Source organism: Neovison vison, chromosome 13 (genome assembly GCF_020171115.1).
Source record: "Neovison vison isolate M4711 chromosome 13, ASM_NN_V1, whole genome shotgun sequence".
NCBI classification, from domain to species: Eukaryota; Metazoa; Chordata; class Mammalia; order Carnivora; family Mustelidae; genus Neogale; species Neogale vison.
In genome coordinates this window covers 47,949,362-47,964,437 of record NC_058103.1, presented here as the reverse complement: position 1 = coordinate 47,964,437, position 15,076 = coordinate 47,949,362, and the positions used below count along the sequence as shown (strand labels likewise).

General features: G+C 37.3%; 1 protein-coding gene and 1 non-coding gene across 2 annotated transcripts; both read left to right on the top strand.

The window, feature by feature from the left end:
• The first annotated feature begins 563 nt into the window (after positions 1-563).
• TMX1 (thioredoxin related transmembrane protein 1) lies at positions 564-14,283 on the top strand. The gene is made up of 8 exons (XM_044230344.1): positions 564-799; positions 3,799-3,914; positions 5,463-5,508; positions 6,755-6,883; positions 9,310-9,355; positions 9,455-9,556; positions 9,671-9,737; positions 12,516-14,283. Exons 1-8 carry the CDS (start codon positions 648-650, stop codon positions 12,692-12,694), a joined length of 837 nt encoding a protein of 278 aa, XP_044086279.1. The 5' UTR covers positions 564-647; the 3' UTR covers positions 12,695-14,283.
• LOC122895176 lies at positions 4,020-4,152 on the top strand. Its single transcript, XR_006382154.1, has one exon. It is a non-coding gene; the product is annotated as a small nucleolar RNA SNORA70 (small nucleolar RNA).
• Positions 14,284-15,076: the final 793 nt, after the last annotated feature.

Genomic DNA, 15,076 nt, shown 5'->3' with positions numbered 1-15,076 from the left:
ATTAGAGAGATAGAGAAAAAGCACAAGCAGGCAGAGCAGCAGGGAGAGGAAGAAGCAGGCTCTCCGCGGTGCAGGGAGCCCAGGGCGGGGCTTGATCCCAGAACTCTGAGATACTGATCTGAGCCAAAGGCAGCCACTTAACCGACTGAGCCACCCAAGCGTCCAACATTCATTAGTTTTACTACAAAAGTTTTCAAAAGAAGCAAATGAAAGCCCTTAAGGGCAGTTAACTGGAAACTGTGTAAACTTAGCAATCGGCTTGAGCAAGTACGAATACCAATTATTTGGCGCCAAAATGCTGAAGCAGTTTTGAAGCCAGTCGTCTCCGAAGCCCCTCCCCATTTCCTACGCCACGCCCCCTGTTTGCTCTTCCCCTTCCCAAAAGTACTGGGGCTCAGGAGGCGGTGGGAAGAGACCGCTTTTCTGTCATGCGCACTAGAGATAGGCGCGCTTCCCGCTTTTCCACAAACCCAACTCACTAGGACCCGACCTCGTCATGCGCATTGAGAGTTCCCAGGAACGCGCGCGCGCGCGCGCTGACCGCGCGGTCAGGCGCATGAGCAGATAAGCTCGTGAGGGCGGAAGTGAGGAGCGGCTGCGCGGAGGTGGGGGCTGCCGAGCTTGCTGTGGGGTGGGAGAGCTGCAGTATGACGCCCTCCGGGAGTCCGGTGGTTCCCGTGGCAGTGATGCTGCTCTTGCTTTGGGGGGCTCCTTGGACCCACGGGCGGCGGAGCGACGTGCGCATTATCACGGACGAGAATTGGAAAGAGTTGCTGGAAGGAGAGTGGATGATAGAATTGTGAGTGTGGGACCGTTGTCTCGGGTCCCCTCGGTGGGCCGGAATGTCCGTGTCCTAGATCCGAGTCTGGACACCCCACTTCACCTGCATTCACCGCCTCCTGCGGGTCCCAGGTTCTCCAGTACTCCACTCCGAGCCGTGGAGCAGGCGTCCCTGATTCTTCCAGATCCTTTAACTCCTCTTCGGATCAGCTTGGTCCCACCCCCTCCTCGTTTCTTACCGGGGAATATGAAGTTTCTTCTAAAATGTGCACCGTAGTTTCGTTTTTAGCGCCTAAAAGACGGCGTTCAACTTGGAATTCACTCAGCTGCTCATGAATTTGGGGGTGGAGGTGGTTCGTTTGACTAGTTTCTATAGTTACTTATTTTAGAATGATTCTTCACAAACTAATAGACTTACCTTATATCAAACTTTACAAAACGGGAAATTGAGCCGAACCTCTCTTCTCTTTTTGTCTAATTATCCTTTAAAACTCCATTTAAAGGAATTTGAGACTCCTTTATCTTAAATTTTATTTTATAGATTGGGTATATTTTTATTTTAGGTGCTGAGTAAATTCAAGTTGGGTTATTGTTAAATTTTCTTTTCTGTTTCTCCGCATCTCAGTTTTCCTTTGGATGTGTGTTTTTGCAAAGTACTGAGTATCCTGGATTGTTACTCTTACGTCCAAGTGATACTGCTTTAAAAAATTAATGTATGAGTGTGTTTATAAACTCTTAAGACCACCGGGTCATCATTTACTTTTCAGAGGAAATCATATATTTCTGGGGATTCTGTTATAATGTCTCTTCTGCATAGGTAGAAGATAAACCGCCTGCTTTTGCTATAGTTGCTAAATTGGTGGTGGTGGTATTATTGATACAAACACCACTACTGAGTGTTAACTGTACTAAACACTGCTAACCACTTTCTATACATTATCCTATTTAATTCTCTACAAAGTCTGTAAGATGGGTATTATTTTCCTCGTTCTACAAGTGAGAGAAATACCTAAAGGCATCATTAATCTGGCCCAGTATGGCAATACTGGCTTCCTTTCTGTTTTTAAAGCCCAAGAGTAGGTATGCAATAATTGTTAGAACAGCCCCCTTCTTTAACAGAGTTCAGTGAGTGTTTTCCTGTATGCTTGGGTTGCCAGTTAATGGATGGAGGTGGATGTTCCTAAAGGAGAGCGCAAAAGGCCAAATCAATAACTCTTTCGAGTCATAAAATCGAAAAGGCACAGAACATTTATATGGGGGAAAAGATAGGGAAAAATGTTTATGTAGTGTGCACATAATCTGTAACTTAGTGAAATGAATTTTCAGACACCATTGAAGCTACAGGAGAGAGGAAATCTAGTCAGAGACAACATTGGGTTTTTGTCATGAATAACTTGTTTTAGCTTGTGTCAATAAAATATTCATAGTTTCATGAATATTAAACAATAGTGATTATGAATTTATATGCAAAATACAGTCAAGTAATACATGAGGTTTTTTAAATTTAGCTCATTCGAGTAATACATAATTTTTTTTTTAGCTCATTTGATCAAACTATACAGTGGTAAAAAATTTATTAGATTTGAATTTAGAACTGCTCTGTGAAATTAGAATATACTGATTCTTTTTTTCCTTTAGCTTTCTGAGTTTGAGGTTAAGACTTTAAAATCATTTAAGAACAAAAGGAACCTGAAAACAGGGCCCAGTACTAGTCCTGTTGATAGTCTGCTCTTATTACAAGTTTGTTATTTGCATTACATCCATCCTGATCAGTTTGTTTACAGAGATACTTACAATGAAATATAATCTCTTGTTAAGGATTTGGACTTTTATGTATGGTACTAGTCTTGTTTTATAGCGCCAGTTACTTTTAGGAATTTTAGGAATTCTATTTTCATAAAATAAGTTCAAATATAATGAAATCTAGAAACTGTACTCTTGTGTTCAACAAGTGCTCGCTTTATTTTTCTTGTTTCCATTAAAAAAAAAACGAGGCAAATTAGAAGATGATATACAATAAAGTGAAGAATAAAACCCTAGAGAGAAGTCAGGGCCTTGAAAGATGTGGAATATCAGAGGAGTAATTAAAAAGCTAATAAACTTACCCATAGATTTGTAAACCTGAGGTCTTAGAAACTGGCTGACCAAGGCCTGGCCAAAGGAATTTTGTTTGGCTTGCCTAGTGTTTGTGTCTGGGTTAAGTTTTGAGGTAGCATTTTTACATAAAAATGCAGATTTTCAGCTTCTTTTAAATAAGATAGAGCTGCTGCCTAGCTATAATTCCCTTCCTGATGGTCTTGCTGAGTGATGGTTCCCCTCTTAAGCAGGGCCATGCATTTCCTTGTTCACCTCAGCCCTGGACACTTCTGTTTTTCCCATGTGTGACTCCTGTAGTGCAAATTGTTAAAACCAGTGAACTCCAAATTTGATTTTGAGGTTTCTGGTGGCCACATACTTAGGGAGAAATTCAAAGGTTTCAGTTTTGTTTTTGTTTTTGTTTTTTGTTTTTGCTTTTGTTTTAATTGAGAGAGAGCACATGTCTGGGAAGGGGCAGAGCTAGAAGCTGACTCCCCTCTGCTGAGCAGGGAGACTGATTCATGGCTTGATTTTAGGACTTTGGGATTATGACCTGAGCTGAAGGCAGACACTTAACTGTCTCAGTCACTCAGGGACCCTGAGAAATTCATAGGTTTTTTTTTTTTTTTTTTTAGTATATGTGCTGCCGAAGCGAGCACAATTCATAGGTTTTCAAAGAGCTGTTTTGCATGTGAACTTAGGAACTAATTTTTGTGGCTTAAGAACTTACTCTCAGAATTACTTTTCTGTGATTAGCGTTATCATTTAATTTTTATTTCCAGAATGTTATACTCACAGTTGAAACTTTTTCATCTTCACAAAATTAGTCACTTTGCTATCTTGTTTTTGTATAAAATATTCTTCATGAATTATACACTTAGAATTTTTATCTCCATATGATCATATTAGAGTGCTTAACTTTTATTCTGTTCTGTTTCTCAGTTACGCTCCATGGTGTCCTGCTTGTCAGAATCTTCAACCGGAATGGGAAAATTTTGCTGAATGGGGAGAAGATCTTGAGGTCAATGTTGCAAAAGTGGATGTCACAGAGCAGCCAGGTACTGTAGGTCTGTGGTTAGTCTTTGCAGATTGGGTTCATAAGTTCATCCTGTTTGCCACATCACTTGGTCTTAACTACCTTTCATTAGGTTTTGAAAACATAACTGTACTACTTAAGCTGACTCACCCACCTCTCTGAGGAGGGATCCTTGTGCAGTGACTGTAGAAAGCAGGTCTGTGGCTCTATATGCAGCTCATTCCTTTTATGTGTTGCTCTAAGGGACCTTGGAAATATTACCCTCTCCCCATTCTTGCCCATTTAACTGCCCCTGATCTTTCTTTCCTTTGTATCCCAGGGCCCAGATTAGCGTGTAAGATGCCTTTAAGAAGTCCTAGAATACTGTGGATGCCAAGCCATCATTTGCATCTATACCAAGCTTCAGAATAAGAATCTGGTTGAGGTTCTGTGTAGAGCCAAGATCATGTTCCCTGACGAGTGATCCGAATTTCTTAACTGGGTTTCAAATTTAATACCTGTGATTTGAGGACATGCTTTTATTAAAAGTGGTTGTATACAACCATTTTTAATAAAATGGTTGTATATTTTAATCATGGTTGTGGAGTCAGACATACTCCTGAATAAGTGGCAGGCCTGTTCTTAAGGACACTTCTTTCTTAGGCCAGCCTCATCATACTTGTTCTTGGTCACAATAAACCTAGACTGTTGACTCTGTTCCCAGCCCAGATGGCAGTAATAGCTAAAGTTTATTGAGCACTTACCTGGTGCAGATACTGTTGTGAGTGTTCTGCATTTATCCTGTATAATCCCATATAACCTTGTGGGGTAGGTAATATCCCCATTTTACAGATAAGAAAACTGAGGCATAGATTAATCGTTAGTTAAGTTATTGCCTAACACATGGCTAATTTTTTTTTGTTACTCATCTTATAAAAGGTTTAAAATATTCTCCATTTTTAACAAACGTTTGACTCTGCCTTTGTTTTTTGAATTTCAAATGCAATTTCATTTGATTTTAGACCTTTCTAAGATTACTGTTAAATTGTGCTGCCCCATTACTTATCGCTAGTAGTCTTATACAGTGGTATAAATGACCAAATGTTAATAAATACATATTCAGATCACTTAAGTAGTCAAACTTTTATGTACTTTTAGTTGAGATAATATACAATAGTGTCCATTTTTTTAAAGTTGCTTTCAGTACATAATTGGGATTTTTTTTCATTGTTACAAAGCTTAGCTGTTTTTAGAGATAATTTCATATGCTTTCCCCGTTAGTATTTAAATAATGCAGAATCAACTTTTTTTTTTTTTTTTAAGATTTTACTTATTTATTTGACAGAGATCACAAGTAGACAGAGAGGCAGGCAGAGAGAGAGGGGGAAGCAGGCTCCCTGCTGAGCAGAGAGCCCGATGTGGGGCTCGATCCCAGGACCCTGGGATCATGACCTGAGCTGAAGGCAGAGGCTTTAACCCACTGAGGCCCCCAGGCACCCCTAGAATCAACTTTTAAGTAGTGATTGTTGACTCATATAAAATCTGTTGTGTGTTCTTTCTTGTATTTATTTTTAATCTTTATCATTTTTAGGGCTGAGTGGACGATTTATCATAACTGCTCTTCCTACTATTTATCAGTAAGTATTTGAAGATTCTTAGTTACGAAGAAGGATGCATCATAGTATAATGAGAATAGTAGGCCTCTGGCCTGGATCATGTTTGAAGAGCATTATATTCAGTAAGACTTTAGAGCTATCCTAGGTGTCTTTAGGTGGATGGATGAGGTATCAAACTGTCCCTGGTCTCAGAACTTTGTAATTATTTTGGAGGGTGTTCACATGAAATGGTGTGATACCATATAGCGTAATAAATGATTATGAGCCCAGAGTTGTGTTAAGTCCTGTAGAAAGCTTGGTGAGGGAAAAAAAAATCACTGGGTTTAGGGTGGTTCCTGGAGAAATGGGGATGTAAACACAACCCTGAATTTTCAAGAGTACGGAAGTAAGCATTCCATCCTTTGAATAATCTCATGAATGGTCATAAATAGGGACATGGTATGTTCAAAAATTGGCTAAGAAAGGGCTGTAGCTCAGTCTTCGGAGAGTAGTAGGTGAAATGACAGTGCTAAATTGGAATGAGCAAGATTATGTAGTCTCTAGTATCAGATCTTTTAGTTTGAATTTGTCTGATAAACTGGGGATAGGAAATCTCCATTCTGTGCATGCATACCTCATTTTATTGTGCTTCCCAGATACTGCAGTTTTTACAGATTGAAGATTTGTGGCAGCCTTGTATCAAGTCAGTCTATCCACCATTTTTCCAACAGCATTTGCTCACTTTGTGTCTCAGTGTCACATTTTGGTAATTCTTGCAGTATTTCAAACTTTTTCACTACTCTGTTTCTAATGGTGGCCCATGATTACAGCTTGGTGTAATATGATCAGATACCTCCAGTAATTTAAAGTAGCATGGTTAAGATGATGTTATTAGGACTGAAAATACCCAAAAAATGCCTTAAATTTTTTAACCTATATACTTAAAAATAACTAGTAATTAATAAGTGCAGACACTGTTCTAACAACTTTTCATAGTCAATCCTTTATAAGGGCATCACACATTTATTGAGATATGATTGATTTATTATTTCATTGTTTTATTATTTGGAAAGGTAAGACTAGTCTGAAGGCTTATGATTGTTTATAACCCCGTTTAAATAAATTTGGAGCTAAGATGTTAGGAGTGCAATTAGTTTAATTTGTTACTTGTGCATTATTGATGATTTTGAATATAAGGATTGATTGTAAAATGAGGTTAAAAATAGCAAAACAAATACAAAGTTTATTTATTTGGTTCTGTTTAATATGTGATTCTGGTCCTCTTTAGTTGTAAAGATGGTGAATTTAGGCGCTATCAGGGCCCAAGAACTAAGAAGGACTTCATAAACTTTATCAGCGAGAAAGAGTGGAAGAGTATTGAACCTGTTTCATCATGGTTTGGTCCAGGTTCTGTTCTGTAAGTATGAGGATTCTTCTTTTATTTATTTCAGAATTAACTGGACCAGTTACATTTTGTAGAAATAAAGCATTTATAGTGGGTTTTAATTCTTGGACCCTTAAGGTACATTCATATTTGCTGTGATATTTTTAGTTTTTTTTTCTTCTGAGACAAAAATACTTTGATCCTTGTTAAGCTAAAAGGAGGCATTCACTAGAATTGAAAGCCTTTTCAGGAATATTTTAGCTCTGTGGATTATGGTCATTTCTTTTTTTTTTTTTTTTTAAATTTTTAATTTTTTTTATAAACATATAATATATTTTTATCCCCAGGGGTACAGGTATGTGAATCGCCAGGTTTACACACTTCACAGCACTCACCAAAGCACATACCCTCCCCAATGTGCATCACCCCACCCCCCTTCTCCCAACCCCCCTCCCCCCAACAACCCACAAACCATAAGTGACTCTTAATCTCACAAAACAAACTGAGGATTATGGTCATTTCTATCATCAAAAACTAATCAATCTTCCTGAGCAGTATGATGGGTAAAGTTATCATTTGAGCTTAATACTGAAATAAGAAGTTTTTAAACATACACCTCCTCTTGCTACCTTTAGATTTCAGTTCTTAATGTGATTGAATTATTCTACCCATCTGATAATTTTTTGTTGAATGAATGTATGGATGAACAGTGACCCTAATGGCCTGAGTAACCACTGGGCTTAATATATATAGCTAGATGTATGGAGTAGTAAGAATTGGAGACGGCTAGCATATTTCCTGTTACCTGTTGGGGTATAAGGCCTCACAGGTTTTTGAGAGGCATCTAGAAATACTGAGTTTTGCTGAGGTCCTTATGGATTCATGCTGGTGTGACTAAGCTATCTCTTCCTATCTCCTCACCACACTTGCTCTTAGAGGATGGGGGGGTTGTTACACAATGGTCTAAGAGAGAAAAATGCTGTGGATTCTGGGAGTGGAGGAAAGATGATCCATAAACAGTATTTTGAAATAGAATTTTGTCTTTAGCACCTTTCCCTTACATCTTTCTTCCTGTGAGAATCTGAATTGAATTGTCCTGTATTTGTCTGAATTCCGCCTACTGAACCACCATGCCAACCCAGTTAAGGCACCTAATATTCCTGATAGAGCCTAATTAGTGCTGACTGTAGTGAGGCTACATAGTGCTTTGTTTCAGTTCCTTGTTCCTCTTCCCATTTTGCGATTTAAACAATGGAAGGAATATGATTGAATCACCTTTTTATGTTGAACGAAATGCAACTGACTTTGTTAATTTGAAATCTCATAAATGATTCCTCCCTTCTCCTATAGAAGAAAGGGTTGCTTGTAAGTCTTTGTTGAATCCTCAGGGATTCAGCAGTCCATGTCTTTTGTCTTGGTGGACCGAATAAGAGGTATTTTCAAGTGTTAATATGGTCACACCCCCAATGATGGGCAATGGGTTAGGTGATCCTGCGTACAGGAACTTTCGCTTAGGTGTGAATTAGTTTATGTGTTGGTGGCAACACCTGCACCAGAGGGGAAACAGTTGGGACCCCACAAACCCTTTTAGTTCTCGAGCATGCGTTTCTAACTGCCCATCTAAACTACTTGGGTTTATGTGAAAATAATAATTATTTTCATTTATATTATTAGTATTTATTTCCTGTGTAATTTCTTTGTATATCATTAAGCTATATCAAACTAATGGATTATAAGTTTTATTTTTTTATTTTATTTTATTTTTAAAGATTTTATTTATTTATTTGACAGAGAGAAATGACAAGTAGACGGAGAGGCAGGCAGAGAGAGAGAGGGAAGCAGCCTCCCTGCTGAGCAGAGAGCCCAATGCAGGACTCGATCCCAGGACCCTGAGATCATGACCTGAGCCGAAGGCAGTGGCTTAACCCACTGAGCCACCCAGGCGACCCTAAGTTTTATTTAATTGTAATACAAAAGGGGGTTAATTCAAGGATCAGTTCCACAAGTGCTCCCAGTTCTTCCTTCAGAATCCCTCTTCTGGTCATTTTTTGAAGAATTTTAAGGATCAATAAGAGTTGTCATTGGCTTACAGTACACTTGACTCTAACTGGCTCCATAGAGCTTGTAAGCTGTTATTCAGAGTATATTGGAGAAATCATCAGGTGAAAGTCTAATGGCAAAGCAATAGGGAAAAGGAAGAAAGTTACCAAGTGTTTTATTTATGAGGACATTACATAGTGACAACAATTCAAGAACTGTTAATTTTCATTAATGAGACTTTTTAATACAGGCTTGAAATCAGTGATGTATCACTAATCTTGATTAACACTAGCAATAAAATCTATCATGTCCGAGAAATTATAGACATTTACCCAGAAGGAAAGGTATAGATACACACACGTTCTGCTTCAAAGCTGTGTGATTTACTCAGTTTCTCAGGGCTCTCTCCTTTCTTTCAGGATGAGCAGTATGTCTGCACTCTTTCAGCTCTCTATGTGGATCCGGGTATGGGCTAAAGTTTTATTTCTATTCTTAACATATTTGACACCACCCCTTTATTTTAAACAACCAGGTTTTTAGTTTATGTTTTAATTTTCATTTTAGACTTGCCATAGCTATTTTATTGAAGACCTTGGATTACCAGTTTGGGGATCATATGCAGTTTTTGCTTTAGCAACTCTGCTTTCAGGATTACTACTAGGACTTGTAAGTATTTCGTTTTTCAGAGTACTAGGAAAAAAACCTTTACATCTGATAATTTAATATAGTTACACTAGCTCTGTCACATACATTGAGATTTCTTCTGTTTTTTTTTTTTAGTGTATGATATTTGTGGCAGATTGCCTTTTTCCTTCAAAAAGGCGCAGACCACAGCCATACCCTTCCAGTAAGTATGTTTTTTAGTGTTTATTTTTTATTCACTGTAATTCTGTTCATTTCTGTGAATACAAAAATACAGCTCTAACAGGTTGCCCTTCTAGCTTAGTGTTCTAAATGTGGAATGATAGGTTATATTGGAAGGGGCAGGGGAATATTTATTTTATGTAAGAATGACAGCCTGGTGGATTTTGAAACAGTTATTTTCTTGGCTTTTATGATGTAGAGAATTTTAACATTGCATATAACTTGTAGATATTTAATGGCATTGATCTGATGTCATTTTATTTGAACCATCATATTCCTGGATCCATTTGAGTATACTTGAATCAGAAGAAGTTGAATATATTCTGCTCTTGAAGTCATTCATTATTACAATGACCACATTTGAAGATTTTTCTTTGTATGTTAGCCAAGTCTGTTTTTACGGTAGGATATTGGGAAAAGTAATTCCTGTAGCTGATTTAGGAGTGGCATTGACATGGTACTACAAGATGAGTTTATATAATTAGAAGTATTCACTGATGTCTGTCTTAGTATAATAGCCTCTCAAACCTGCATTTAATCTTGAAAATTACAGTGTTATGGAAGCCCCCCTCTTTGCTGTTTATAAAGAACTTTCACATTGCGCAATCCCATTCACTTTCCTGTAACTCTGGATTTCATAAATGATACTCTTTCTTTTTTGTGGTTGAGGAAATTAAGGCTCAGAGAGATGAAATATTTTTTCAGGGTCACACAGAAGTGACAGAGTGGAGATTGGGGCCTAAATTAGATTGTTGGCATGACATTTTCATTGTGCTGCCTTTCATGATTTAGGATTTATTGAGGTCAGGACTCATGAAATGAAGTCAGTGGAGATTGCTGATAACTTACAGATTATCTTTTCATTTCTTCGATCGTTATGTCAATACCGAAAAGGACATATACAGGGGAAGGAATCATTTTATCCAGCAAGAGCGAGTGACCTCTAGGGAAAGAAATGCAAGCACAGATTACTTTGTAAAAGACAATTTAAAAGTTGGTGAATGTACATTTAATATTTATATCACTTGAAAAACCTTAACAAATTCGTCTCTTAAGTAATCTGTGGCACAACTGATAGATACCACAGTTCAGTGTGCTACCGCCCCTTCTATAGCAGGCCACATGATTTAAGTTGTTTTCTAGGATGTATTTAGCTTAGATTTTGAGTTGCTAGGGAAAGATCCAACTCCGTCTAGCTTTAAGCAAAATAGAAGTTTATTGCCTCAGGGAGCAAGTAAGTCAGAGGGCAGAGATGGCTAGATCCTAGGGCTTAAATGTTAAGATGTTGTGTTTCTGAATTGCTTCGTTTTCTATGTCTTAGCTTGTTCCATATTTGGCTCTTTTTAGTCCTTAAAATGTAAAATGATTAAGCTCACAATCCAGAGTAAGGAGGAGATACACTTTTCCACTATACCCACCTATCTTTAAAAAACTGTGGTGTACTCCACTAGTGTAAAGAGCTCACTTGTTTGGAACAATCACTGTAAATCAGGGTTTCTCAACCCGGACACGCCTCACATTTGGGCTGGTTAATTCTTAATTGTGACAGACTGTCTTTTGTACATTGTTGGATGTTCAGCAGCATCCCGCTGGTTGGCAATAGCACCACTCCTCTTAGTTGTGACAACCAAAAATATCTCCATACATTGCTAAGTGTTCTTTTGACCAGGGGTGGAGGGTGGAGGGGGGTGGGGCAGCAGCACAATCATCCCTGGTGGAGAACCACTACTGTGAACTGTATGTGGTGCTTACCACAACTACAAGCTCTGTGGTACAGGGAAGGGGCTATTAACCCAACAGAAAGAGGGGTGCCAGCCCAAACAACAGATTGTTCACCAGTGGTAATCACTTTGGTGTTTTCTTCTGCCTTGCACCCTTGCGTCTCCCTACTCTCTTCTGGATTGCCTAAGATTAGGGGCAGTCTAGGATCATTGAAGAGGCTGAAGCTCCTTGGCCCAGTTCTGTATCTCTTAGTAACTTGGTATGTTCTAAGTTTAAGCTAACTATCAATAGGTCTGTTAAAAAAATGGAAAGGGTTTGTGTGTGTGGACAGTTAAAAATTCATTGAGCTGTACTCTTAAGATTTGTACATTTTATTATTTGTAATTATATTTTAATGAAATTATGTATGTAAGGAAGAACATTTCTGAAACTCCCTGGAAAAAACCTGGATGGGAATATAACCTTCAATTGTAAATGTCTCATTCTTGTTCGCCTGGGAACTGAAACAAGGATAGTGTTGGAGTTTGTTTCAGTGTACTTGTTCACTGGAAGATTTAATAGCAAATTAAGGTGGTTCTAGTGAATGCAGTGCATGTTCTTACAGCATCTACATTCATAGCATTAATTTTGATTTATTAATTTCAGTTTGGTTCATAAATAGGCAGTAATTGTAATGCATTTGGTAAGTAAAATGGATCTTCCTAACCACTTTTTGTTTTTATGGTGTCACTCTTAAAGATGACTTTTTCCTTTTGGAAATCTAAACTTATGGTTGATAAATGAGTGGCAGAGCAGTTTGTGGGCATATGAATTGTATCTTCATTTTACTGTAATGCAAATCTGTTACAGCAACAACAACAACAAAAAACATTTCTGGTCTTGATCTTTTTTTTTTTTTTTTTTTTTTTAATGCTCACCGTGAATGTTGTTACATTATTACTGACTGTATTCCCTATGTTGTACTTTTCATCTCAGTGACTTACTTATTTTATAACTGGAAGTTTGTACCTCTTAATTCCCTCTGGTCTTTATCTTTAAGAAAAATTATTACCAGAATCTTCTCAACCTTTGCAAAAAGTGGAGGAGGAACAAGAGGATGATGAAGATGATGTTTCAGAAGAGGAAGCAGGAAGTAAAGAAGGAACAAACAAAGACTTTGCACAGAATGCCATAAGACAACGCTCTGTGGGTCCTTCATTGGCCACAGATAAATCCTAGTTGGTTTTTATTAATACCATAATATTATTTTGGCAAAAAGAGAAGATTGAACATTTCTTTTGGTTTGAAGTAAACTGTGACATGCTTGTACATTGCAGGGTTCAGTCTAGATTGTCATTAGATTGAACAGACTACCTTCAGAAAATAAAAGTAGCACTATGTAAAAATGCATAAAAATGTTTGAAATAGGATTTAAGAATGGCAGTGATGGTTTAAACAATTCTTTAATTTTTTGAAAAATGTGGTGCCAAGCAATAAGATTTCAGTATGTTTGTTTAATAATCTGTTTCAAGTTTTCTGAGTTGAAAAATTACATTTCCCGAACACTGCATTATTGAGGTAGTTAAGGAGATTACTTTGGAGAAAAAGATTTCTCATTTGGTATAATTTTTCTCAGTTTCACTGTGTGAAAAAAAGAACATATTTCCCATAAATGGGAACTTTGCCCATTGTCTCAAGAAATGTGTATTTCAGTGACAACTCTGGTGGTTTTAGAGATAGAGCCCAAAATTTCATCATATTTTTAGATTATGCAACTAATAAAAACTACCTTGCTTAATTACAGTTTTTTTACATGTGATAATACAGGATATGCTACTGATTTAGGAAGTTTTTATATAAGTCGATGGTGTTGTCTTGATTCCTGTAAAGATTGGTTATCGTTTTAGTTCCCCTCTGTTCAGTGTACAATTTGTATTTTTCTTAACCATGGGTTACATTTTTCATTTTCCAAATTGGATAATTTTCTGGAAATATTTTTCATTCTTAATAAATAGCCCTTTTTGTTGTTTTAAACCGAAGTGGGCTGAGGGATCCTTAAAATTGAAGAGCTGTCTACCGATCATTTAAAATTTTGGCCATTCATTTCAGATTTTATATCATTCTGTTGAACCTCTACTTGAACCTTTTTTTTGGATATGAAGGTGAACATTCCTGATTTTTATCTGATGTTGTGGAAAAGCCTTGATATTTTACATTTTGAAAATTCATAGAAAATTAGTTTGATATAAAATAAAGTTAGCATTCTACTCAGGAAAAAGTATTGTTTAGTGTATGTTTTCAATGTATAGTCATCCTCACAAAGTTCTTAATTTTACAAAGTCTGTATATGCTTGCTGTTTAAAAAATCATAGCATTCTTACATTTTGGACACACAGAATCTGTGTTCTGCTGTACTTTTTATTGTGTAGTATTTCACAAGTGGGCATCAGCAGTATGGGACATTTAGTATGGTTTTCCTCCATAGAGAGTTAGAGCACAGAATTTTTACCTTAAAGCAAAAGTGGGGAGGGGTGCTGGGTGGCAGTAAGAACTGTATTATTTACAAGAAGGGAAAAAACCATAACTCAGAGTGAATCACTTGTCCATTATGTAATAATTTCTGTAATGTCCTCTTTTGTCTAGATTCTGCTTCTGTGTGAATTCATTAGACTTACACAGTATCATAATGTACAGCAGTTTTCTTGAAAGGCCTTGCCTTTAGAATATTAAATATTCTACCATTGCAGAGTTTGGATGTATAATAATTTTGTGTTGCTTTAGAAAAATAGTCTAAGCACAAAATAAACTTTTCTAAGCACTTCATTAAAGCTGGAGATAAGTGTGATTTCTGGATAGAAAATCTTAATTACTTTGTATTTATTGATGTTCCAATGAATAGTTGTGTCACTGTATGTGTTCTTGATCTGTACAGTCAAAAGGCTAGAGTCCTACACATCTTTTTCTTTTTCTTGAGATGACAGAGAAAAACAGTCCTCTTTAATCAGGCATGTTGTTTTCTAGTGTTCTAGTATACACGGCATAGATTTTAAGTTTCTAAGTGGTTAGAAAATACGATATATGTAGAAAATTAAAAGCAGCCTGAATAGGCAGAGACATGATATTTCAGAAAACATAATCTTGCATTCCATCAGGACTCTGGCATCTCTCCAGTGACTCTTCAGTCACTTTAGACATCTGAATAATCAATTTTCGGTCACACCAGCAACATGCAGAAACTATATGGGATCATTTTACCTTTAACAGATCCCTTTTGTTTCCATTATTGGGTTAACGGTGCTCTATATGGCAGCTTAGGAGAGATTAAGGTGCACTATGAGCATTTTGGAGAACTCTGCTCCCCACTTCCAGTAATTATTCAGTCCTACCATGGAAGTGGAAAATCTGATCACTCCGATGGAGAATGCAGTTCTAGCACATACTGCCTAGATACTTAATGAGCAGGAATGAGAAGAGTTGTAATGAAGAGTCCTGTGTATCTCATAGTAGCTTCCATTCACCAGGGTTTTTTTTTTTTTTTTTAAGATTTTATTTATTTATTTGACAGACAGAGATCACAAGTAGGCAGAGAAACAGGCAGAGAGAGAGGAGGAAGCAGGATCC